This window comes from Nomascus leucogenys, chromosome 3 (genome assembly GCF_006542625.1).
Source record: "Nomascus leucogenys isolate Asia chromosome 3, Asia_NLE_v1, whole genome shotgun sequence".
NCBI classification, from domain to species: domain Eukaryota; kingdom Metazoa; phylum Chordata; class Mammalia; order Primates; family Hylobatidae; genus Nomascus; species Nomascus leucogenys.
The window spans coordinates 68,596,286-68,623,126 of record NC_044383.1 but is presented as its reverse complement, the minus strand read 5'-3'; the positions used below and the strand labels follow the sequence as shown (position 1 = coordinate 68,623,126).

The following is a 26,841-nucleotide window of genomic DNA, read 5'->3' as shown; positions in this document are numbered from 1 at the left end:
TGAGGAATCCTGGCTCTACTTTGCATAGATTATTCCATGATGCCAAGCAAAACCCAATTAAGAGAAATCCTGGTAGTAGAAATTCTTTATAATTCTGAGAGTCCATAGTTTATTTTTTTATCTGAAGGGCTAAGTGTTTTAGAATTTGTATTCCATAGAATTAAAACATAATTCTTACCCTTTGTTGTATAAAAGTTTATTATAGTTTCCAAAGTTTATTTGGATAACCCTACTTCAAACAAAATTTAGTAGAACTCTTGTATAATAATAGCTAACAATTATTTAGAGCTTACCATATGTCAGACTTCATAAAGCATTTGACACTGGCTATCTCATTTCATCTCATACAAATTCTGTGATGTAGGTAATGTTATTATCCCAATTTTACAGATTGAGAAACTGAAGCAAGAGGATTAATTAACTTGCCACATAATAGAAATGAGTTGGTTTAGTTGTGGCCTGCAGTTTGGGCTGCTCAGTCATGGGAGCTGGTCCTAAGGCCCTTGGTGAGAAAACCATGATGAAGGAAGTGCACAGGCCAAGAAGTCACCGTGCCTGATTTGATCAGAGAACCTGTGAGCCAGCTCAGGGAATTTAATCTATTTCCCCCCCTAGAGACAGGGTCTCACTCTGTCACCTAGCCTGGAGCACAGTGGCTAGATATAGCTCACTGCAGCCTCGAACTCCTAGGTTCAAGTGATCCTCCTGCCTCAGCCTCCTGAGTAGATGGGTCTATAGGTGAGTGCCACCATACCCAGCTAGTTTATTTTTTGTAGAGACAGTCTTACTGTGTTGCCCAGGCTAGTCTCAAGCTCTTGGCCTCACGTGATCTTCCCACCTTGACCTCCTGAAGTGATGGTGACAGGTGTGAGCCACCATGCCAGGCCTCTCAGAGTCATTTTTAGAGAAAACGCAGATGATTACTATTCTTATCCACTTCCAGAAGTGCCATGGTGGCACCTGATTTGATCTACCTAAAAGTACTTTTTAAAAGTGCTTGGAGACTAGGTACCCCAGAGGTATCACTTTCCCTGGGAGAAATATGTAAACCCACTGACATTTCTATATTCCAAAGCTCAAGTTGCCTCAGTTCTTCCTTTTTAAGAACAAGCAGTACTCTGTGACACCCTGTGAGCAACTTTTCATACCACAATATATCCCATACATAGGAAATCCTCCGGTTTCATAGTTGGCAATTCTCCATCTACCCTGCTTGGCTACAAAGGTGTCAAAGGTGTGGCAATCATAGATCCACTGACATGAGTGCTTTTTGCTAAAACCTTGTTTGATGGGTTCCCCTAGCTCCCACAGTCTACCACATTATAGTGGATATGAGGATTACTCCAGGTGAGGGATATTCAGAATGAATGCCCCTGAAATAGGGAGAATCTATGTAGTATAACATTTGTTGGAAGGGTTGATTATCAAATAACACAAGTGTTTCCATGTTACAGAATTCTGACTGTTGTAGTTGTAATAGCAGGTAATAGAATCATCTTGAAGTAGGTGTAATCATTATCTCCTTGTCATATGAAGCAAATGAGGCATGGAAAATTAAAGAGCTTGCCCAAGTTTTGACTGTAAGTGATGCCTCCATCTGGGGCCCAGAATCCATTCCACCTCTTGTTTGTAGGTCTTAAAAACACTGAATTTGAGATTCCTAATAAGCAAGTAACAATTCATGCACTCTACCCATGTTTACCGAGTGCCCAAGAATGTAATACACGATGCTAAGAACTAGAGACAATGCTAATTTTTAGGGATTCAAACATGAAAGTGATATAGTTTCTGTCCTCAAGGACTTTATAGTGTAATGAAGGGAAACATAAGTAAATGGATGATACTATAAAACATAAGTGAAACGTAAGTAAATGGATGATTGTAAGTATAAGTACTGTCATATAGCTATTAAGTATAACATCCATGGCATATGTTAGATGAACTGAAAGGGACAATGAATCTATACTGGGGTCAACAGAGAAGGCTGAAGGAATGTACCTAACCTGAGCGTTAGAGGAGAAACAGTAGTTAGCATGGTGGGGAATGGAAGGGCATTCCAGGCAGGGAGGGTAATATGAGGAAAGAGGGAGTGTGTAGTTGAATATGCAGGGAAAGTTTGTGCAGAATGGCTAAATCACTGGATTGGCTTATAGAGTAGGGAGCTGAATGGCAATAGATGGAACTGGAGAGGTGGACAGGGCCAGGTCATGGAGGGCCTCATGCACAAAATAATAGGTGGTTGGACTTCCTCATATAGGTAATGGAGAGCCATGTTCAAGACACACACCCAGGGGAAATGTATTTGGATTAGATTTTGAAGAAGGATATGGGATGGGGTTCAGGGTGGGCAAATGGAGACTAGGCTAGTAAGTTGAGACCACTTCACTTAGAATGATGAGAGGGCAATCTAATGTAGTACAAGGAAGGAAGGGAGGAGAGGAAACTGTTAAGAACAGGGTTTCTGCACATTTCGGGCCACATATTTCTTTGTGGTGAAGGGCTGTCCTGGGCACTGTAGGGGCACTGTAGGATGTTTAGTGGCATCCTCAGCCTCCATCCACTAGATGCCAAGAGCAGGCCCTCCTCCAGTTGTGATCACCAAAACTGTCTCCTGCATGGCAAAATTATCCCCGTTTGAGATCTACTGGTTTAGACACACTGGTATTAAAATAGAATCAATAGGATTTGGATGTATGGAGAAGTTGGAAAATCGTAGTCAAGGTTAACTTTAGGGTTTCTGTATTGACAAAATAGGTGAGAAATAGATGTGAGAAGAGAGAACAGGTTTGATCCTTGAACAAATTAAATTTGAGATACTTGTGGGCTATCCTAAAAAGAGATCCAAGAGATGGCTGGATGGATGGATCTGTGCTCAGAGAATGCTCAGCTGGAGATACAGATTTGGGGATTATTTGCATATGGATGGAAAAAAATACCATAGGGGTGAATGAGTTCACTCAGGGAGACTCATGAAGTAAGAAGAGAACCAGGCAGGAACTCTATGGACAACCAAGAGTTAAGGGTGGTAGCACACTGTTTAAATCACAGCTTAATTCTTGCCAATGAACGGGAAAAGAGAGGTATGTATCACTATGTCATTTTTAATCAGTAATGAAGACCTTGGTATCCCATGACTCAAATAGAAGGTAAGATCTCTAAAAAAATGATGTGTGGGAGTAATCGGGGAAATGTGCACAAGATGGTCAGTCTGAAATTAAATGCAGTATTTGTTGAATTTATTTTTCCCTGTGCTTTCAGTGCAAAACTAAAGAAAACCTTAAAAAGCCTCATAGTTTTAGTGTGGTGAATGAATACCTAGAAATGCAAGGTTAAATTGAAAAATCCATTATATATTTATTAGCAGTGTTGTTTCACTACCTTGTCATCAATGTTCAAAAACAGTACTGCAACGGAAAGCTCAAGGGAAATGCAGGAGCTTTATATGAAGACATATTCTTTAGCCTTTGATAAGGTTCTACAGTGATAATTCTGGAAAAAGTGAAGTCATGAAGCAATGAACAAAAAGAGCTTACAGGATAGAAAGCAAGCCAATAACAAGAACTAGTATCATTTTTGGCAGGCAGGTCAGTGAAGTAGGAAGATAATTTCCTGCTGGTGACATGATTTCCACAAACCTAATTGCCTACAATGCCAATTATGGTGAGAAGCCTTAGACTAGGGCAATCGCGACCTGTGAAAAAGGAATTCAATAGTGAAAAGACCAGATGCTTCGGGTAAATAAGTGATTACCTGAATATAAGTTAGACACCCTTGTGAGAAACATTAACTCTTCAGGCCAACAACGTACCACCAGAGGTCCACTCCTAAATAATGCTCTGTGTCTTCCAAAGGGCCTTACAACCAAACCAGCACACCTATCCAAAACGCAGCTTCCACACACCATGGCTCTGTGTGTTGAAAGGAAGATAAAACCGAATAAAGTTCATAAAATAAATTCCCCATCTCATTTGTCAGAGGGAATATCTGCCAGTATTCTCTGCAATACAGGACGCTGTGCTTACCCAATTTCTACAGGGAGCTCTGGACTGCCTTCTTGATTCCAGCCTCTGTCAACCTTTTCTCTCCCTCCCTTTGCCAACATTAGAAAAGAAGTTAACAAATGGATCTAATTACCACAGTGGTTTGAGGCTTCTCGACGTTTTTTTTTCCCTTCCAGCTGTAAAGATGTCCTCAGACTGAGCTTCACATTCAGAACTGCTGTCAAACTCTCACTTTAATGGGCACTTAAATTTAATGTCAAGCTGATGCCTGTGGAAGACCTTGATTAAGTTTGCAAAGAGTAGACTCTAACTGAAACAGAACTTTAGAGTTGTCTCATTTCGCCTTTCAAGCTTAAATCCCAGAGGTTTTCTTTTCTTCTTTGTAAAGAATTACAGAAGTTTGCTTGCAAAGACCCTGAGTATCAATAAGACAGCAAAGTGTAACAAGCAAAACACCCTGTATACTTTTAGAGAGAGAAGAAATCCCTTAGCTTATTAAAATTCTATGTGGATTAAAGACCTTTCCCATTGCTTTACTCCATTCCCAGCTCATTTGAAATCTATAACTATTCACTTTTATGACTCTATATTATAAGCAGTCCTAAAAAGTTTACTTAAAACCTTCCTAGTGTTCTTTTATGCACATGGCAATTAAGTTTTGTACTGTATGGACAGAGTGAAAAACATGATGGAGAAACAACTTGAAAGAAATATGACAGAATCTCTCCTAACAATTCATTGCTTCAACCAGCTACAAATTTCCAACCTAGTTTCTTTCTTTTGCTGTTTCTTCTTTTGTCTTTGATACAATCATACAGCCTCTCTTCCTTGAAGAGATAATAAAAGACTAAAGTTAAAAGATCTGGAAGACTCATATTCTTTTTCACTGGCTACTGTTTTGAAAAGAGGCTGTTGGCTTTTGATTTTTTCTTTTGGGTTCTTTACATCACCCAATTCAAACAGGTCTGCTCTCAAAGAAAACAAATCAAAATTGTCAAGACCTGTGAAGCATGAAAAATAAATTGCTTTTTCCAACTCCAAAAAGCATGAGAAAAGCATTAATTTTGATCTTCTTTTATAAACCTCTATCCCCTATCCTCTAATCTATAGATTTCACAGAATGTTTATATATTCTTCTGTATAATACATGACAGGAGATCAAACCTTATTATGAATAAATTGAATTGAGCCTGTAATACAACTAATATTTAAACTAGTGTTATTTTGGAGTTGGACTAGACACATATAAAACATTCAAGTAAGATGACACAAATTCCTGGGGCTGCCAGTATAAAATAAATAGTCCAGTAAGCTACATCTACCATGCCGTTAATGACTGTCCTTTTAGCTGGTGGGGGCACAGGCTTCATAAAAGGAGGAGAACATGAAGCAGTAGAAAAAGACAGCCTTGCAAAATGCTGCCAGATACAAAACATTCTATCATAAAATTTCTCATTGAACTACAGTGGGGAGAGTGCTTCTAATATCTCCCTTTTAACACAACGAAGACCTACATTTCTATGCTTGGCTTTCTACAGCTAACTTAATTCTGTGGTTAAAACAGCTCCAGGTAGCACTTGTTCTTATTATTTTTTTTTTTTAAAGAACTTGTGGTTTTGCAGTCCATGGATAAAGTGGTAGGCAATCATCAGATTCCTGTTGAGAACTACAAATGATGAAGGGAGTAGCAGATGGTTTCAGAAGGCAGAGATTTATAGGGGTAATTTGTAGTGGAATAATACTATTTTCTGAACTAGGTAATAATAATTCACCAAGACAAGTAAAAGTTTAGATAGTATCTCATTTAATTATATGTTGCTAAATATTCCAAGAAATCTTTGACTCAGAAGCCTAAAATGAAAATTCAATTAGTTGACATTTTTAGTTTCTGATGATCTGATCCTGTTTAATCCTTTTCATCGTGATGCAGTTTATCACATGATTAAAAATACGGTGCTGCTAACAGTCTAGTTTTCTGAATACAATGTCCTCTTTTCAATTTAGTTAGTATCTGATTCAGAAGGATAAAAGTATCCCTCTTTACCAGGAAAAGAAGACAGAAATAGACTAATACTTTTCACATATTCCAAGGTAATAGATGAGGAAGAACTGTTTCAAACCGGGTTTCCTGAGCACCCCAAATCTCAGTCCTATTGGTGAGTGAGTAGAGCCCTGGGAGGAAATCACTATTTAGACGAGGGTGTCCACAATGGCACTGCTCCACAAGGCATACGTGCCAGGGATCATCAACTTCACCTTACTCCCTCGACAAAAGCAGGCAGAGAGAACAGGGCATTGATCTCGTATGTCTGTAATCATTCACAATGTTTATTAAATTCTATTGCTGGCACTGAAAGGAGGGGGTTACTATAAGTATCACTATTCATTGCTGAAGTTAATTAATTTACCAAATCTATTTGGTAATTCACAGCAACTACAGAAGTAATAAGGTATGGAAGTTGGAGGGTAAAATAAACACTTTATTTTAGATGTACAACTTTCTTGCTTGGTAATTGTCTATTCTTCATGAACCTGTCCCCAGAGTAATGGCAGCAGATAAGACATGCCATTATTTTACGTAATAAAATATCCCTATTATTCCTTAATAAATATAACTGGCTATACTTTATTTTAATTCCCAAGTCACAGTTCCGTCAGGAGAGTTTGGTGCCACTCAAAGGTGCCTGATGTAGAATAACCACAAATAGGTCAACTCTTAAAAAAAGGTAAAGAAAAGTTTAGCATCTTCATTAGTGATCAGCAGTGTTTTGGATACTCCAAATTACCACTTTAGAACTGAAGTAATGTCCAATCTGTTATGACATAAGACTCTCCCAATTATACACAGACACTGTCATGTACACTTTGATATTTATTAACAAAAATGGTCCAGAAAAGGATTGAGTCAAAATTACAAAGTGATTAAGAGTTAAAACAAAAGTTGTTCTTTATTGTAGTTTCTGGGGGACTTTAACCAGTCCCCAAAGCTATTTTTGTCTCCTAAAACAGGACTTAAATGACATCACTCAAGTGACAGATTTTAATAGAAACTCTTCCTATTTCCTTCTGTCAAAGCAAAATATAGTGAAAGTCTCTGTCGTTACCTCAAACCTGCTTTCCTAATAAGTGCGCGTGCCTGTAGATGGATTGGGATGCAGTGAAGAGAGAAGTTAAACAAAAAGGTTAAAAAAAGAAAGGCCAGGCACAGTGGCTCACAACTGTAATCTCAGCACTCTGGGAGGGTGAGGTGTGAGGATCGTTTGAGCCCAGGAGTTTGAGATCTGCCTGGACAACATAGGGAGACCCCCATCTCTACAAAAAAAATTAAAAAAAAATTAGCTGGATATGGGGTGTGCACCTGTGGTCCCAACTACTTGGGAGGCTGAGGTAGGAGCTGGGAAGGTCGAGGCTGCAATCAGCTGTAATTGTGTCACTGCACTAAGCCTTGGTGACAGAGTGAAACCCTTTTTCAACAACAAAGGCAAAATCTTAAAAACAGGAAACAGGCTATTGAGGAAAAAGGTTACAAAACTGCCTAAGAATCTACACTAAAGTAATCTTCTAGTCCTTCCATATCCATTTCCAGAGAGGAATTTAAAGAGGCCAGAGCAGATGATGCATCCATGGTTTTCTGGACACTTGGTTTGGGTTGAGGAGTTTCAGATTGGATAGATTCCTTCTTTATGTCTTTACCACCATTTAGAATACGTTGGCTCTCACAGAAGAACTGATTAGGATGATTCAAGGAAAAGCCACAATCATCCACCTGTAAAGGAAGGAAATTTATATTGCATTAATACATGGCAAAGCTATAAATATGTGAGTTTTGAAAACTATTCTAGTACTTGTTTAAAACTTAATACCTGAAACATGGATTCTAGCTGTTTGCATTCTAACACTTAACTACTTACACCATTTCATTCAAAGAGAGTTTCAACCACTACCCAAACCTAAATGGCTCCCACATTTATATTTCTAGTCTGAGCCTCTGTGTTTGGCTGCAGTTCCCTATCTAGTTTCAGTCCCACATCCAACACCTACTCAACATTCAAGATGGCTCAAAGGCAGCTCAAACCCAACAGGAAATGTATCCTTTCCCCTCTCTCCATCCTTTGCTCTCAGTGACTGGTATCACCATTCATCCTTGGGGCATACTAGACACCTTTCTCTCACCTCCCCAGCCCCCAACTCCCACCTGCCACCTCCCATCTACACCATGCCCTCAATTCTGGCAATACCCAAAACATTACCAATTCTGGTTGACAATTGCATGAAAACAAAAAATTAGAAAACTATAAAAATATGTTTGGAATACAAACCTGTGTGTGTGTGTGTGTGTGTGTGTGTGTGTATGTATGTGACTGACATTGTATGTTAGTGAAGCACAGGTTAGGGACCTGCGTGATTCATTATTGTTTCCCCAGTTCCAAGCAAAAGGCCTACCACATTGTAGGCTGACAGATATTTGTGGGTTTTTAAGTGATCGTAAAATCACTTTTGATCATTTTGATACTGGTCCCTGATACCACTTGTGTTTTAGAGCTGACCTGTAAGTCTGGCATATGCACTCATTTAGTATGATATAAACTGAAAAAGCAACCTAAGTCAATGTAATTCTTCATTCTAATCTTGGCCTTTCCTTGGTCTTTTTACAGAAAATCTCTTCTTGTAAATTTCACTGTGACTGAATACAAACATGCCTGGTTCATAACTTATGTTATTTTTTCTCAAATACTATCATTAAACTTTAATTTTGAGTATCATTTCAAATTATGCACTCTAGTAATCTCTCCTTATATGCAGTTTCACTTTCCACAGTTTCAAATCCCTGCCTTCTCGCCTTCTGCAGTTGGAGTTGACAACAAAAATATCATTTTGCTTGAGTGAGTGACTGTTGGTTTCTTTGGTGGTATTTTCATTTATCAAGTTTTTGGAAACTGAGAAGTGATTCCATTTCTTTTGTTCATCTGTCTTGCATTAACTGATCCTTTTACGTCTCACCCTTCGTACTGAAGTGACTTACACACTGTAGGTATCTAATAAATATTTGGTGAGTTGAACCCGGAAATAGTGTATACCAGTGATAATTCTGCATATTTAATTAAAGCCTTACTATATAAAAGACTGTGTTATAAACTATTCGCTATTCAGCATACAGGAATACATTTGACTAACTCAAATTTCCAGCCCAGTAAGTCATACACTTAAAAACCTCTACCAAGAATGGAGAAGTGATGAGGGTCACAGAGAAAGGCCTATTACACTCCACAGCAGAGAGAAATTTCAGCTGAGGAGGTCAAGGGAGGCTTTGTAAGAGGAGAGCTATTTGAGCTGCGTCTGGAAAGATGGAGAGAGTGAAAAGCTGAGATGATGAGGGGAAAGGCAATATCTGCAGCAGGACCACATGCTCAAGGTAAAGAGGGAATGTCCTGGAAAGCAAATATTAAATAGTTCACATAGCCTACTATGAAAGGCACATACATGGAAACGATAAGGAATGAGGTTGGAAAGACAGGCAGGGGCCAGCCTGAGAGAGCCTTGAAAATCAGGGTAAGTGGTCAACACCTAATTCTCTAGGCAACACAGAGTCACCAAAAACCCTTAAAAAGAGACGTGGTGTGATTAAAGCTATGTATAATCTTGTAGTAGATTAAAATGAATTGGCCAGGGAAAAATGGGTTGCTGCTATGGTCTAGAATGAACCCTACTGGTGGATGGACCAACAGACAGAAACATAAGTCTTTTCCGGTAATACTTATTTAAGCAACCTAGGAATCTCTGATTCTCTTTTGCTAGTTGTTAATACATGTTAGGCTAATTTTATAGTAATTCCAGTGTGTAACAGATGGATGGTATACAGACTGATTTTAAGAGTTATAGATAATTAAGAAAAAAATTTTATTTTTGCTTTATTTTTTTTAACTTAGCTGCTTGATTTCAAAATGTTTCCAAAATGTTTTATATCTATAATTTTTATTAACAATGGAATCATTTATGAACTTTATTACATTCAATTTTCACCCAATTCATTAAAAACTGGGAAATCCAATACAAATTTTGCATTTTGCAATGTGTTTCACAAAAGTATGTTTACTGTCTAATACGTTTTAATCGGAAGGCTTTATGGTTTGTAAAATAGTTTCTAAACAGAAAATCAGAGATTAGAAAGACCTTGGGGAATCCATTAAATTCAATCTCTTCCATGTACAGAGGCCTAAGGAGAATAGACAGTTTATTCAAGGTCATAGAATTAGTAACTGGTTTTGTCTGAATTAAAATTCAGGCCTTCTGACTAGATCATTAGTTGCTCTGAAATCTGTTTTAAGAGATTGTATGCAAAATCATACTGATAATGATATCTCCATTATTAATTTTATTTCTAGAGATAAACTTGGCTACAAAGCTTATAAAAACATAGTTGCATTATTTTATGCAAAAATAATCTAATATGCAGGCCGGGTGCGGTGGCTCACGCTTGTAATCCCAGCACTTTGGCAGGCCGAGGCGGGCGGATCACGAGGTCAGGAGATCGAGACCACAGTGAAACCCCGTCTCTACCAAAAATACAAAAAATTAGCTGGGCGTGGTGGCGGGCGCCTGTAGTCCCAGCTACTCGGAGAGGCTGAGGCAGGAGAATGGCGTGAACCCGGGAGGCGGAGCTTACTGTGAGCTGAGATTGCGCCACTGCACTCCAGCCTAGGCAACAGAGCGAGACTCCGTCTCAAAAAAAAAAAAAAAAAAAAAAAAAAAAAAAAATCTAATATGCTATAATAATATCTTGGCATTTTCTATACCTTTCAAGTTGTCAGTTATCAATACATTTATGAGACTTCAATGTGCACAAGATAGGGTAATCTTTTTAAAGTCTGAGTTTCTTCATCTATGAAATGCAGATAATAGTGTTAGGTCATAGGGTTGCTACGGGAAAAGTAAATAAAAATGAATGTAAAAAAAGAGTTGTCCTACGAAATCTAAACAATATGTTTTTAAAGAGTCAAGAAAAGTCACTTAAAAAAAAAAGGGTGGAAATCACAGAAGGAGAGGGAGAAAGATCCTATTGCTTTGCATATATCAAGTTCCTTTTCTGCTTTAAGGAATCCAAGCTGGAAATTGCTGACGCTATATTATGGGTATAGTTTATGAAAGAAAGATAAAATCAAATTCCAAACACTAAACGATACTCAAAAGACCTTGCCCTAACTAATAAATGGCATTTAAATGTCTTAAGATATAATATTTAAGGTATGTGCATATCATTAATGAATCCTCATTTTAATTTTTTAAAATTATACTTAAAGTTCTGGAGTACATGTGCAGAACGTGCAGGTTTGTTACATAGGTACACACATGCCATGGTGGTTTGCTGCGCCCATCAACCTGTTATCTACATTAGGTACTTCTACTAATGCTATCCCTCCCCTAGCACCACCCCCCAAAACAGACCCTGGTGTGTGATATTTCCCTCCCTGTGTCCATGTGTTCTCATTGTTCAACTCCCACTTGTGAGTGAGAACATGCAGTGTTTGGTTTCTGTTCTTGTGTTAGTTTGCTGAGAATGATGGTTTCCAGCTTCATCCATGTCCCTGCAAAGGACATGAACTCATCCTTTTTTATGGCTGCATAGTATTCCATGGTGTATATGTGCCACATTTTCTTTACCCAGTTTATCATTGATGGGCATTTGGGTTGGTTCCAAGTCTTTGCTATTGTGAACAATGCCACAATAAACATACATGTGCACGTGTCTTTATAGTAGCATGATTTATAATCCTTTGGGTACAACCCGGTAATGGGATTGCTGGGTCAAATGATATTTCTGGTTCTAGATCCTTGAGGAATCACCACACAATGGTTGAACTAATTTACACTCCCACCAACAGTGTAAAAGCATATCTATTTCTACACATCCTCTCTAGCATCTGTTGTTTCCTGACTTTTTAATGACCACCATTCTAACTGGCATGAGATGGTATCTCATTGTGGTTTTGATTTGCATTTCTCTGATGACCAGTGATGATGAGCATTTTTTCATGTTTGTTGGCCACATAAATGTCTTCTTTTGTGAAGTGTCTGTTCATATCCTTCGCCCACTTTTTGATGGGGTTGTTTTTTTCTTGTAAATTTGTTTAAGTTCTTTGTAGATTCTGGATATTAGCCCTTTGTCAGATGGATAGATTGCAAAAATTTTCTCCCATTCTGTAGGTTGCCTGTTCACTCTGATGACAGTTTCTTTTGCTGTGCAAAAGCTCTTTAGTTTAATTAGATCTCATTTATCAATTTTGGCTTTTGTTGCTGTTGCTTTTGGTGTTTTAGTCATGAAGTCTTTGCCTATGCCTATGTCCTGATTGGTTTTGCCTAGGTTTTCTTCTAGGGTTTTTAAGGTTTTAGGTCTTATGTTTAAGTCTTTAATCCAACTTGAGTTAATTTTTGTATAAGGTGTAAGGAAGGGGTCCAGTTTCAGTTTTCTGCATATGGCTAGCCAGTTTTTTCAAAACTATTTATTAAATAGAGAATCTTTTCCCCATTGATTGTTTTTGTCAGGTTTGTCAACAATCAGATGGTTGTAGATGTGTAGCATGATTTCTGAGGCCTCTGTTCTGTTCCATTGGTCTATATATCTGTTTTGGTACCAGTACCATGTTATTGTGGTTACTGTAGCCTTGTAGTATAGTTTGAAGTCAGGTAGTGTGATGCCTCTAGCTTTGTTTTTTGTTTTTTTTTTTCTTCTTTTTTGCTTAGGATTGTCTTGGCTATGTGGGCTCCTTTTTGGTTCCATATGAAATTTAAAGTAGTTTTTTCTAATTCTGTGTAGAAAGTCAATGGTAGCTTGATGGGGATAACATTGAATCTGTAAGTTACTTTGGGCATTATGGCCATTTTCACAATATTGATTCTTCCTATCCATGAGCATGGAATGTTTTCCCATTTGTTTGTTTCCTCTCTTATTTCCTTGAGCAGTGGTTTGTAGTTCTTCTTCAAGAGGTCCTTCACATCTCTTGGAAGTTGTATTGCTAGATATTTTATTCTCCTTGTAGCAGTTGTGAATGGAAGTTCACTCATGATTTGGGTCTCTGTCTATTAGTGGTGTATAGGAATGCTTGTGATTTTGCACATAGATTTTGTATCCTGAGACTGCTGAAGTTGCTGATAAGCTTATGAAGTTTTTGGGCTGAGATAATGGGGTTTTATAAATATAAAATCACGTTATCTGCAAACAGAGACAATTTGACTCCCTCTCTTCCTATTTCGATATCCTTTATTTCTTTCTCTTGCCTGATTGCCCTGGCCAGAACTTCCAATGTTGTGTTGAATAGGAGTGGTGAGAGAGGGCGTTCTTGTCTTGTGCCGGTTTTCAAAGGGAATGCTTCCAGTTTTTGCCCATTCAGTATGATATTGGCTGTGGGTTTGTCAAAAAATAGCTCTTACTATTTTGAGATATGTTCCATCAATACCTAGTTTATTGAGAGTTTTTAGCATGAAGGGATGCTGAATTTTGTTGAAGGCCTTTTCTGCATCTATTGAGATAATCATGTGATTTTTGTCATTGGTTCTGTTTATATGCTGGATTACATTTACTTTTTTGCATATGTTGAACCAGCCTTGCATCCCAGGGATGAAGCTGACTTGATCATGGTAGATAAGCTTTTTGATGTGCTGCTGGATTCAGTTTGCCAGTATTTTATTGAGGATTTTTCGCATCCATGTTCACCAGGGATATTGGCCAGCAATTTTCTTTTTTTGTTGTGTCTCTGCCAGGTTTTGGAATCAGGATGATGCTGGCCTCATAAAATGAGTTAGAGAGGATTCCGTTTTACTATTGTTTAGAATAGTTTCAGAAAGAATGGTACCAGCTCTGCTTTGTACCTCTGGGTGGAATTTGTCGGTGAATCTGTCTGGTTCTGGGCTTTTTTTGGTTAATAGGCTATTACTGCCTCAATTTCAGAACTTGTTATTGGTCTATGCAGGGATTTGACTTCTTCCTGGTTCAGTCTTGGGAGGGTGTATGTGTCCAGAAATGTATCCATTTCTTCTAAACTTTCTAGTTTATTTGTGTAGAGGTGTTTATAGTATTCTCTGATGGTAGTTTGTATTTCTGTGGGGTCAGTGGTGATATCCCCTTTATCATTTTTTACTGCATCTATTTGATTCTTCTCTCTTTTCTTCTTTGTTAGTCTGGCTAGTAGTCTGTTTTTTTGATCTTTTCAAAAAATCAGCTCCTGGATTCATTGATTTTTTGAAGGATTTTTTGTGTTTCTATCTCCTTCAGTTCTGCTCAGATCTTAGTTATTTCTTGCTGTCTGCTAGCTTTTGAATTTGTGTGCTCTTGCTTCTCTAGTTCTTTTACTTGTGATGCTAGGGTGTCAATTATAGATCTTTCCTTCTTTCTCTTGTGGGCATTTAGGACTATAAATTTCCCTCTAAATACTGCTTTAGCTATGTCCCAGAGATTCTGGTATGTTGTGTCTTTGTTCTCAATGGTTTCAAGAACTTATTTATTTCTGCCTTAATTTTATTATTTACCCTGCAGTCATTCAGGAGCAGATTGTTCAGTTTCCATGTAGTTGTGCAGTTTTGAGTGAGTTTCTTAATCTTGAGTTCTAATTTGATTGCACTGTGATCTGAGAGACTGTTAAGATTTCCATTCTTTTACATATGCTGAGGAGTGTTTTACTTCTAATTATGTGGTCAATTTTAGAATAAGTGCAATGTGTTGCTGAGAAGAAAGTATATTCTGTTGATTTGGGGTGGAGAGTTCTGTAGATGTCTGTCTATTAGGTCCACTTGGTCCAGAGCTGAGTTGAAGTCCAGAATATCCTTGTTAATTTTCTGTCTCGTTGATCTAATATTGACTGGGGTGTTAAAGTCTCCCACTATTATTGTGTGGGAGTCTATTTCTCTTTGTACATCTCTAAGAGCTCACTTTATGAATCTGGGCACTCCTGTATTGGGTGTATATATATATATAGAGGATAGTTAGCTCTTCATTTTGCATTGATCCCTTTACCAGTATGTAATGCCCTTGTCTCTTTTGATCTTCGTTGGTTTTAAGTCTGTTTTTTCAGAGACTAGGATTGCAATCCCTGTCTTTTTTTTTTAATTTTTTATTTTTTGCCTTCTGTTTGCTTGGTAAATATTCCTCCATCCCTTTATTTTGAGCCTATGCGTGTCTTTGCCCGTGAGATGGTCTCCTGAATACAGTACACCGATGGGTCTTGACTCTTCACCCAATGTGCTAGTCTTTGTCTTTTAATTGGGGCATTTAGCCCCTTTATATTTCAAGTTAATATTGTTATGTGTGGCCGGGCACGGTGGCTCACGCTTGTAATCCCAGCACTTTGGGAGGCCGAGTCGGGCAGATCACGAGGTCAGGAGATCGAGACCATGGTGAAACCCCGTCTCTACTAAAAATACAAAAAATTAGCCGGACGTGGTGGCGGGTGCCTGTAGTCCCAGCTACTCAGAGAGGCTGAGGCAGGAGAATGGCATGAACCCGGGAGGTGGAGCTTGCAGTGAGCCGAGATTGCGCCACTGCACTCCAGCCTGGGCGACAGAGCAAGACTCCATCTCAAAAAAAAAAAAAAAAAAAAATTGTTATGTGTGAATCTGACCCTGTCCTTATGATGCTAGCTGGTTATTTTGCCCGTTAGTTGATGCAATTTCTTCATAGTGTCGATAGTCTTTAGAATTTGATATGTTTTTGCAGTTGCTGGTACTGGTTATTCCCTTCCATGTTTAGTGCTTCCTTTAGGAGCTCTTGTAAGGCAGGCCTGGTGGTGACAAAATCTCTCAGCATTTGCTTGTCTGTAAAGTATTTTATTTCTCCTTCACTTATGAAGGTTAGTTTGGCTGGATATGAAATTCTGGGTTGAAAATTCTTTTCTTTAAGAATGTTGTATATTGGCTCCCACTCTATTCTGGCTTGTAGAGTTTCTGCAGAGAGATCTGCTGTTAGTCTGATGGGTTCCCTTTGTGGGTAACCTGACCTTTCTCTCTGGCTGCCCTTAACATTTTTTCCTTCATTTCAACATTGGTAAATCTGATAATTATGTGTCTTGGGATTGTTCTTCTCAAGGAGTATCTTTGTGGTGTTCTCTGCATTTCCTGAATTTGAATGTTGGCCTGTCTTGCTAGGTTGGGGAAGTTCTGGATAATATCCTGAAGTGTTTTCTAACTTGGTTCCATTCCCCTGGTCACTTTCAGGTACACCAATCAAACATAGGTTTGGTCTTTTCACATAGTCCCATATTTCTTGGAGGCTTTGTTCATTGCTTTTCATTCTTTTTTCTCTAATCTTGTCTTCTTGCTTTATTTCATTAAGTTAATCTTCAATCTCTGATACCTGTTCTTCTGCTTGATCAATTCGGCTGTGGATACTTGTGTATGCTTCATGAAGTTCTCTTGCTGTGTTATTCAGTTCCATCAGGTCATTTATGTGCTTCTCTAAACTGGTTATTCTAGTTAGCATTTCCTCTAACTTTTTTTCAAGGTTCTTAGCTTCCTTGCATTGGGTTAGAACATGCTCCTTTAGCTCAGAGGAGGTTGTTATTATCCACCTTCTGAAGCCTACTTCTGGCAATTTGTCAAACTCATTCTCCATCCAGTTTTGTTCCCTTGCTGGTGAGAAGTTGTGATCCTTTGGAGGAGAAGAGATATTCTGGTTTTTGGAATTTTCAGCCTTTTTGCGCTGGTTTCTCCCCATCTTCGTGGATTTATCTACCTTTGGTCTTTGATGTTGGTGAACTTTGCATGGGTTTCTGAGTGGATGTCCTTTTTATTGATGTTGAGGGTATTCCTTTCTGTTTGTTAATTTTCCTTCTGACAGTCAGATCCCTCTGCTGCAGGTCTGCTGGAGTTTGTTGGAGGTCCACTCCAGACCCTGTTTGCCTGTGTATCACCAGTGGAGGCTGCAGAATGGCAAAGATTGCTCCCTGTTCCTTCCTCTGGAAGCTTCGTCCCAGAGGGCCACCCACCAGATGCCAGCCAGAGCTCTCCTGTGTGAGGTGTCTGTCAGCCCCTGCTGGGAGGTGTCTCCCAGTCAGGAGACATGGCGGTCATGCCACTTGAGGAGGCAGTCCCTTAACAGAGCTCAAATGCTATGCTGGGAGATCTGCTGCTCTCTTTAGAGCTGGCAGGCAGGAACGTTTAAGTCTGCTGAAGCTGCACCCACAGCTGCCCCTTCCCCCATGTGCTCCATCCCAGGGAGATGGGGATTTTATCTATAAGCCCCTGACTGGGGCTGCTGCCTTTTTTTCGGAGATAATTAATCTTTTTTTATGAACCACTAAAACAGTGCCAAGGCCTTGAAGTGAGGATTTGTGCCATGGCTCTGTGATGCTGTTTCTCCTTTTTCTTGATCTGCAATTGTCCTTAACTCATTTTGTGACACTCTTTGTGATCTACTAAGTTGCTTGATAGCAAAATGAAATTATGAAATTTCCTTTTTATCGAATTCTGTTTTCTTCTAGGATGGGTTCTTTGTGTTCTGAGTGTTTCTTTCACTTTCATTTTTAAAGGAAGTGCATATGGCTGTTTTCTTTTGTCTTGTTTAGGAAAATAAACTTAGAGTTTTTTTTGTATCTGGGGGGAAGGGGAAGAGCATAAACTAAACAGAATGGAAATCTTACTTTAAAATTAAATTAGGAAAAGGAATAGAGAAATAGAGGTATCCACATCTAAATCCTCCGTTTATTTCTTCTCAAGTCAGCAGCTATTTCCTTTACTCTGTTTGGAAATATTAAGTGAGCATTTTCATGACTTTGTCTACTGTGATTCTTTTGTTTCTTTCCTTGCCTGTTTTCTTTTTTGGTTACTATTGGTGATGTTTTACTTTGTGGTTGATGATTTTAAAAATTATGTTTTGTGCATTATTTTATGTATTGAGATGGGAAAATTCTGTGAAGCATTTGCATTCTACCACACTAGCTTGGTCCTAGTGTTTCAGATCCAAAGTCCTGTAAAGGATCTGAAACAAATTCAGGAGTCTAGAGGAAGGTGGGTGAAGTGGAGGCCTTTAGAGGATACATTATAAATTTTAGATTTCATCTTAAGAGAAATAGGAAGTCATTGAAGGTTTTAAAAAGCAGGTTCCTGAAATGATCAGATTCCTCTATTTTAATGGTCACTCCAGCAGCTGTGTGGAGGAGAAAGAATTGGAATGGGGCATGTGTAGATGCTGGGAAATGAGTAAGGAAGCTATTGCAGTGATCCAAGTGAGATGATGGTGGCTTCTAGTCCAGCATTCTAACTGATATCCATAATGATGACCCTGAGTTATTATAAAAGGGCTTAATTGTATCACATATATCCTGTTTAAGATTGCAGGAAAATGTGTGATAGGTTTTAATCAGATTTCTCTAGAGATTTATATGGTGGGGAAAAATTATGCTCAGCCATTTGGAAAATAAGTATACACAGTTACTCAGTGTCCAAAGAGGTCTACCTCTGAAAACGTTATTTTCTATTAAAATTCTGTGGTGGCCGGGCACGGTGGCTCACGCCTATAATCCCAGCACTTTCGGAGGCCGAGGAGGGTGGATCACGAAGTCAGGAGATCGAGACCATCCTGGCTAACACGGTGAAACCCCGTCTCTACTAAAAATACAAAAAATTAGCCGGGCGAGGTGGCGGGCGCCTGTAGTCCTAGCTACTCGGGAGGCTGAGGCAGGAGAATGGCATGAACCTGGGAGGCAGAGCCTGTAGTAGGCTGAGGTAGCATCACTGCACTCCAGCCTGGGCGAAAGAGCGAGACTCTGTCTCAACAAAAAAAAAAAAAAAAAAAATTCTGTGTTAATCTACACATGACCTAGTGTTTTCATTTATACATGCAACATGCAGAAAGTAACAAATATACTATTAGTATAAAATTATTTTAAACATTGACCCTAAAAATACAGAGGAAAACAGGTTTCAAGCAGGCCAGCTTCAACATCTACTAAATGAATCTCTCTCAAACATTTGCTTGGAATCAGCAAATTCTGCAGACAATGACCTTCACACAAACATGGGTCTCATATTCTGCCACTGCAAATGTAGATTTTGAAGGAATGAAAGCAATATTATTTTACCTATGGGATATTTGGGTTTTAATCAAGAGGTTTTGCAATGACAGCTTATAATGAGGCAGCTGGTATTACCAAAAAAGCCATATTGAACTATCATAGTGCTGCTGCAAATGGTATCAATTCACTGGTTTATTTTCAAAACTTCCATTTAAGTGAGTTTGATCACAGAGGCCTCGGGAAAATAAACATAGGATTTCATTTGGGGGAGGGGTAGGATGGCAGAAACCTGACAATAAAAATAGATTCTATTTTCAAATTAAATTAGAAAAAATAATAAATGAAGGAGGATATTCACATCTAAAAGTCCACCGTGAGAGATCTAGTGAATATAGCCTTTTTATTTTGTTGATTTAAATGTGGTTTAAGTTAGACTATTTTTATATGTGAGGGGATTTAGACATACGTCTTTCCAAAATCTTCATTAATCTAAAGCAAGTTTTAAAAATTGGCGATAGTGGCAATACTCGGAATAATCAATAGGAGAGATATTACAAAAGCAGATTTGAGAACTAAAAAACCACTCCTTACTTTTTGGTGATTATGCCACAAACTCAATGTTTAAATCTAATTTTCATATCTTATTTTTATAAAAAGTAAAGAGGTTGGATAATAGACCTCACTTGTGAAAATTCTGAGGCCTCTTAATTAAAAGCGTACACAAATGATTAAAGAACAATAGGAAGTTAAAACTCTCAAGCGGAGCAACCAAATTAAAGAATGCAGTCTTCGAGAGAGTGAGTCATAGAAACCTGGTGTTGCCAAACATGGCTTATCTGGTGAGATTCCTATTGTGATAAAACTAATGAGATTTTGTTGTTGCTTACTATTTTCCTGATGCTTACTCCCTGAAGTTTTGTTTAAAAAAAAGCTTTTAAATAATAATACTTTCAAAAGTTAGGTATAGAAGAATGAGGACAGGACCCACAACAGACTGGGGCTCTAGCTCCAGATCTTCCATTAATCAATTACAGCATGAAAGGCAAGTTAGAGTCGCTGCATGTTTACCATACTGTGAAGATAAACAAGAAAATGCCAATTACCTCTGCTGTCATTATCACAAATTTAGTACCACATATCATAGAATAGTACAGTCATGGTTAGACTCACAAGCTTGAGATGAGTTAGACAGATTGAATTTAAATCTAAGTTCTATCCCCTATAAGTAGTGTGACCTGACACAGATTGTTTAACTTCTCTAAGTTTTATTCATAGACAGGGAAATATACATATAGTATCTTGCTGTAATATCAATCAAAAGAGCTAATGCATTCAAACATTTTAGTGCTGTGCCTGGTATACGTTAAGGCAGGGGTTCCCAACCCAGTCCGCAGCCTGTTAGGAACTGGGCCTCAGAGCAGGAGGTGAGCAGTGGGTGAGTGAGTGGAGCTTCATCTGTATTTACAGCCACTCCCTATCACTTGCATCACTGCCTGAGTTCCACCTCCTGTCAGATCAGCAGTGGCCTTAGATTCTCACAGGGGTGTGAACCCTATTGTGAACCCCGCATGCAAGGGATCTAGGTTGTGTGCTTCTCGTGATTATCTAATGTGCCCTCCCACCAGCCCCTGTTTAACCATGGAAAAATTGTCTTCCATGAAACTGGTCTCTGGTGCCAAAAAGGTTGGGGACCACTGCATTAAGGGTTCCATAGATATTGGCTGGTATCTATTATTATTTTAATTATTATTGGTAATATAAAATATCTTTATCCTATGAGATATTTTATCAAGTAAGAAATTCTGCAATTGTATAACCATAATAGAAAAACTACTTTGTAACAATCAAATAAAAAACATAAAAATAATTGTAAAACTTTAGCATGGTAGCTGATGATGATTTCAACAAATGCAACTTCTTTTTTGGGAGGGTCATGGATCTTTAAAAAACAGCATGGACTCTGGAAAAATACACATATGTACTTAGAGACAAAATGTTTCAAGAAGTACAAGGATCTCCAAAGTCCGTTCTTGGATGTCTTTCCCAGGTTAGAAATCCAAGCTCAGGATCAGTGGATGCAAACTAGGGGCTAGAGGGCTGAACTGGACTTGGAGATGTGTTTTGTTGGCCTGCAGAGGGCCTCACAATTTGTCAATGTGAATGCCTCGAATAGGGCAAACATGCTTAGTGCACCACAATTCTACCATACTCTGTGGTACTAATCTCAGGCAGCTTCACCGTTTTGGGCTATATGCCCAATCTCTGTAGGCCTCTGAGTCTGTGACATTGGCTTTACACATTTCAAAATCTATCAGGTGCCAGACTGGGTCATTCCACTCTCACTCTAATAATCAAGCAGGCTTTTTTGTAACCAAGGAAGCTGGCACGATAAAAACCAAACACATTTCCCTGACTCATGTATAGTTAGGGGTCCACACGCAATCTAGGTTTTGCCATGCAGATAAATATGAGACTTGGGAAGTGGATTAGAGTAACATCAGGTGGCAGCCACAAGTACAAGGATCAGATTTTCTGCATGGAAGATGGCAAAAGCCTTGGTTCTTCTAGGCAGCTGTGGCAAAGGTTCCAGATCTAGTCTAGAGGTTGGCAAATCAAGGCCCGTGGGTCAAACTGGATCTACTACCTAATTTTATAAATAAAGTTCTATTGGATCAACAGTCATGCCTGTTCATTTCCATAGTTTCTATGGCTGCTTTTGCACTGCAACAGTAGAGTTGAGCAGCTGTGACGCAGACCATATGGACCGTGAAGCCTAAAAGTTTTACACTCTGGCTCTTTACAGAAAAACTTTATTGACCCTTGGTCTCATCCCTAGATATGGAGTGGTGGGTGACAGCTGTAGTAGAGATTTTCTTATGATGTAGCTTCTCCTAGTTACAAAATATTCCTGGTTCTGCAGCATCCAAGCTTAGTTGTCTGGTTGTTCAATAAATGCTATAAGTTACTTAATACCCTGCAATCCCCTTTTCTGCTGAAAATAGCTAGAGTGGTTTCCATTGCTGCACAATGGAATGTGACACAGTTACAAAAGACAAATAATTAGGATATAAATTTAAAAAATTACTTACATTGTGTATCATCTCAAAGTATTTTTGACAGGCTACCTGGTAATGTATCCCCTTTACTAAATCCAAAATCTAAAATGAATGAGGAAAAAGAGAAATAAAAATTAGAAATTAAGTTTTCTTCTAAACCACTGTAGCTCACAGTTATTGGCCTTTTCGTAATCTTCATTCCAGACAGGAAATGCAATAAATCATGTAGCATGTTGTACTTCTGCAGCCTGGACACTGTGATAATTCTGACATTATACAGTAGTGGTTTAGGTCAGCATTAAACCATGGATGACAAGAGATAATGGTCTTTCTGACCTACCAACTGTGCATTTTAATAACTTTACCTCAACAACAAGATGAAAATGGATCCTGGTATGATGACTTTGACAGTTATTGTCAGAACATCACATTGCAACATCTCTCCCAAAACTGTAGATAGAAATCTAGTAATCTAATGGTTGGTGCATGAAGCAATCAAGTATACTATTTAGATATTTATTTTCCACATTAATGGTTTATACAGATACAGCATAAAATACTACTGTGTGCCCATCAGGAAAATTTAATGTAAACCCTTTTGGACAAGTATCTGTGAAGAGGGAATGCTTAAACTTCAGTCAGATTTGTCCTTTTTGAAATGAAGTTATTTCTAGCAAAGCTCTGCAGAACATGAGAGTGAATAGTCTATTCTGAACACCTATTAGGAACATCATCCTATCTTTTGTAAATACAATTTGCTTTCCAATTCTACTTCATGTAATCTCTTCAGAGCAGTGCAAACTCCCATCCTTATCAGCAGACAGCAATGTCAGTTGAAATTTGTAAAGTTTCATTGCCTCCCCCAAACCCCCAAATAAATAAAACACATATTTGGCCTATTTATCAAATGCAGTAAAATGCTGGAATTAAGAGATAACCTCAAATGAATGGAAACATAATTCTGGAGAAATATTAATTTCTATTCCTTTTTTATTTTTTAAAAGGCTGACCTTCCTGTCACAAAAACAAATGAACATGGGGTCTCAAATTCTTGCTATCCTCGTTATTGAATATAGCTTAACGTCATTTGACAGATACACAAAAAAATTACAGTTACAGAACAGGCATTATACAATACTGACAAGAATGTGCTTCAAAAATTATTTTTCTCTGATTGTCTTATAGATTACATTTCTGAATTTCGTGTCACCTTTTATTAAATCATATATGAAAGACCTGTGTAAATGCCAGCCAACCACAGAAGCCAGGTTTCTGCCGGCCTGCCTATCTGGCCTGTCTACTTTTCTTGAATTATTAGAGCAAAAAATGAAAAATCAATTTAAAATGAGACTTGCTTCATTTTCAAATTTATTCTGCAAGTTTTCCAAGTAACGCTAACACTGAGTTCATGTTGTCTGATGCTCTTAGACACAGATTTTCAAATTGTGATGAGATAAACTTGCAAATAATTACTGACAAACATCTATAATAATATATTAATATCTGAATTAGAATTTTGGAGAAGACTTCAAACATAAATTTAAGCTTTAGATGATCTCATAATCATAAGAGGAAATGGATTCATCTCATAAGAGGAAATGGATTCACAGAAATAAAAAAGCTCAACCATATAAAAAGTAAATATGTAACATGATAAACATACATACAATCTAGTATGTATATGTTTGGGAAACATGCTATAAAGAAATAAACAATATTAATAAAAAATTTAGTTTTGTAATCCACACGTGTAAAAAACTTACTAAAGAAAACTGACATAAAAGCCACAGAATGTGAGAAAAACAGATGTATTGCAAATTTTAGGTTCAAGTTTTAGGGTCCATAAAAAAATTAATCACACTGCAATCTTCCCCTGACCTGACCCCACTCGCAGAGAGGGCTCTTCCTTAACAAAAATAATTCACTTTTATTTTTGTTTTATCTTATTAGGATGAATATTTAAAATCTGCTTGCAAATCTATAAAGAAGCCATTCAACCATGATCAGGATAGCTTAAGAACTTTAATCATGTCCCAGCATATTTGAGACAAATGAAGGTTTCTGTAAATAAGTAAATGTGTGATGAGGAAAAAAAGGCAATAGAGGTTTTTGAGGTAAACAAGTATTATTGGTAGATACTTTTATCTTCGTTTCAGAAATGAGGAAATATATTAAAATTTGAGTATCTGTCTCCTGAGCACCGGTAAGGGCCATTAACCGCAGAAAGAATTTTAAAAATCACATGCAAATTAATAATCTTTCTTTTAAAGGAAGATAACTTACATGCTTTTAAAATTAAGGTAGAAAACATAAAACATTACTCCAAAAAATACAACTAATGAACATATAGTTTCATTTCAGATTATGATCTATATTACAGAGATATAGGAAAAGAAAAGATGGGCCAAGGAATGAAGTTTGACTTTTTCTCTGAGTAAAACGGGGAGCTAATACAATATTCTATGTGCAGGACTAAAGTGAACTGACACTTCCAGAGGGTTCATTTTTGCCTGCTGTGCTGGGAACAGATTGGAAAGGACAGAGGTAGAAACAGGGAGCTCATTACAGGAATTCAGGGAATAGATGGTAGATCCATGGACCAGGGTGGCAATATCAGTGGCGATGGTAAGTGGTCAGATTTGGAGACAGGAGCATTTCCCACTTAATGGCTATACAATATTTCTAAACTCAGATGTTCTGCATGAAAATACTCAAGAGGAACCTGCCCTCCAATGTCTTAAAATAATGCATGAGATACTACTCAACCCCTTCCCCTGCCAACTGATTTCCTAAATAACTAGTTCTGAAACTCGGGAAAATGCCAATATGAAAAACAAACCTATCATATAAAATAAATGTAAAATACCCAAAATATCACGTAGTAGCCACTAAACAATATGATTAACATATTTTTTGTGTAGAAACAGGAGTATGATACCTCATGTCTCTTAGAGTTAGGACATCTTAGATGCACATTTTGCTGACTTCAAAATCTTCCCAAGTGATTCTGATGTTCTAGCATTTGTATATGGAGTGCAACCTGAGACTTTTTCTGCACTTTGTTTTGTTAAATTTTTCCAATATGAACATCACCACTAAGCACTGTATTAATATAGTCTACAGGTAACTCTATTGTGACGTTGATACTTATTAGTATCAAGCGGGAGGTTCGCTTGAGTCGGGGAGGTCGAGGCTGCAGTGAGTCCTGACCATGCCACTGCACTCCAGCCTGAGTGACAGAATGAGACCCTGTCTTAAAAAAAAAAAAAAAATCTTCACATCTTGCTGAGGGGGTTGGATGACTCCAAGGCAGGAAATACAAACTAAAAATCAGGTGAAGGAAACGAAGAATTAAGGTATGACCAAGACACTAAAATTCAGCTTATGATATAGGATCAAAATTACAAACCTGGCAAACACCAAAATCCAAGAACAGATGCCTAAGGTACACTGTGTGAAACAGAATTTAGGGTCAAATTTCCACAAGATACTTATACACCATGGAGTACTATGCAGCCACAAAAAAGAACAAAATCATGTCCTTTATGGCAACACAGATGCAGCTGAAGGTCATTATCCTAAGCAAATTAATGCAGAAAAAAAATAAAATACCACATGTTCTCACTTAAAGTGGGAGCTAAACATTGGTTATACACGGACACAAAAAAGGCATCAACAAACATTGGGGATTCTAAAATTTGGGGGAGGGAGACAAGAGTTGAAAAACTACCTATCAGGTACTATGTTCACTACTTGGGCAATGGGATCATTAGAAGCCCAAGCCTCAGCATCATGCAATATACCCATATAATAAACCTGCATATGTGTCCCCCTAAATCTAAAATAAAAATTTAAAAAAACGTATTAAGAAAAAACTAAAATAGTCCACAAAGTAACGAAGATGTTGTTAGGCAAGAGTACTTTTTGCCTGCATTTGTTTCTGCAGCATAGCTTCTGAAAGCCCAGACCTCCATCCTCACAAGCTGGTCTTGGCTCCTAAAAAGATAGCTTCCCAAGATGGCCGGCCAGGACTGCCCCAGAGTGAGGGTCAGAAATAGAATAGGTCAGGAAAACACATACTACATAGAAGTGGAAACCCATCAAGAGGAAGAAATACAACGAAGAGACAAAAAACAAGAATAGGATGAAAAATGTGGAAAGCCAAAGAAATGGGATAAGTAAATGGAGTCCACGGCTTGCTATTTATGTGGCTTGTAAGCATCAAAGTCTAACCCACAGCTCACAAAAGATGTTTCAATGAGCATTGACACTAACTCTCCAGTTTTCATGTTCCATTCTGAAAGAACCAGAGCACCTTATGAGGTCCTCTTGCATGTTGCAATAATACCAAAGAACAGTTTTCCAAAGGTCAGAGGAAACCAAATCAAGGGTCCATTCTGATGCTGGGGCCAGAAGTTTCCTAATTCTGTTTTAGAAAAATATCAAACATTTTGAACAATCATATCAAAGACATTTAAAAACACAATTTTTATTTGAAGAAAAAACTCCTATAAAGATCTAAGAATATTATACAAATAGCAGTATGACTTAGTTTTTAATGCCAGTATTTTCAGATAAAGTACAAAATGTCAAGTGTAACAATCCACTTACTGTTCTAATCTAGTTCATCAGTAATCAAAAGGCTAAGACAAAGTGAGTAGTGGACGGGCACGGTGGCTCATGCCTGTAATCCCAGCACTTTGGGAGTCCAAGGCAGGCGGATCATGAGGTCAGGAGTTCAAGACCAGCCTGGCCAACATGGTGAAACCCCATGTCTACTAAAAA

The 26,841-nt window shown here is 38.1% G+C and overlaps 1 protein-coding gene across 1 annotated transcript in view; it reads right to left on the bottom strand.

Moving 5' to 3' along the window:
- Positions 1-7,536: 7,536 nt before the first annotated feature.
- Positions 7,537-26,841, bottom strand: part of LOC115832848 (DNA primase large subunit-like) — a 127,308-nt gene continuing 108,003 nt past the window's right edge. The window contains exons 6-7 of the mRNA XM_030804325.1: positions 22,090-22,158; positions 7,537-7,767 (exon numbers count right to left, since the gene is read on the bottom strand). Of these exons, the coding sequence (XP_030660185.1) occupies positions 7,537-7,767; positions 22,090-22,158 (300 nt within the window). The remainder of the gene's footprint in view (positions 7,768-22,089; positions 22,159-26,841) is intronic.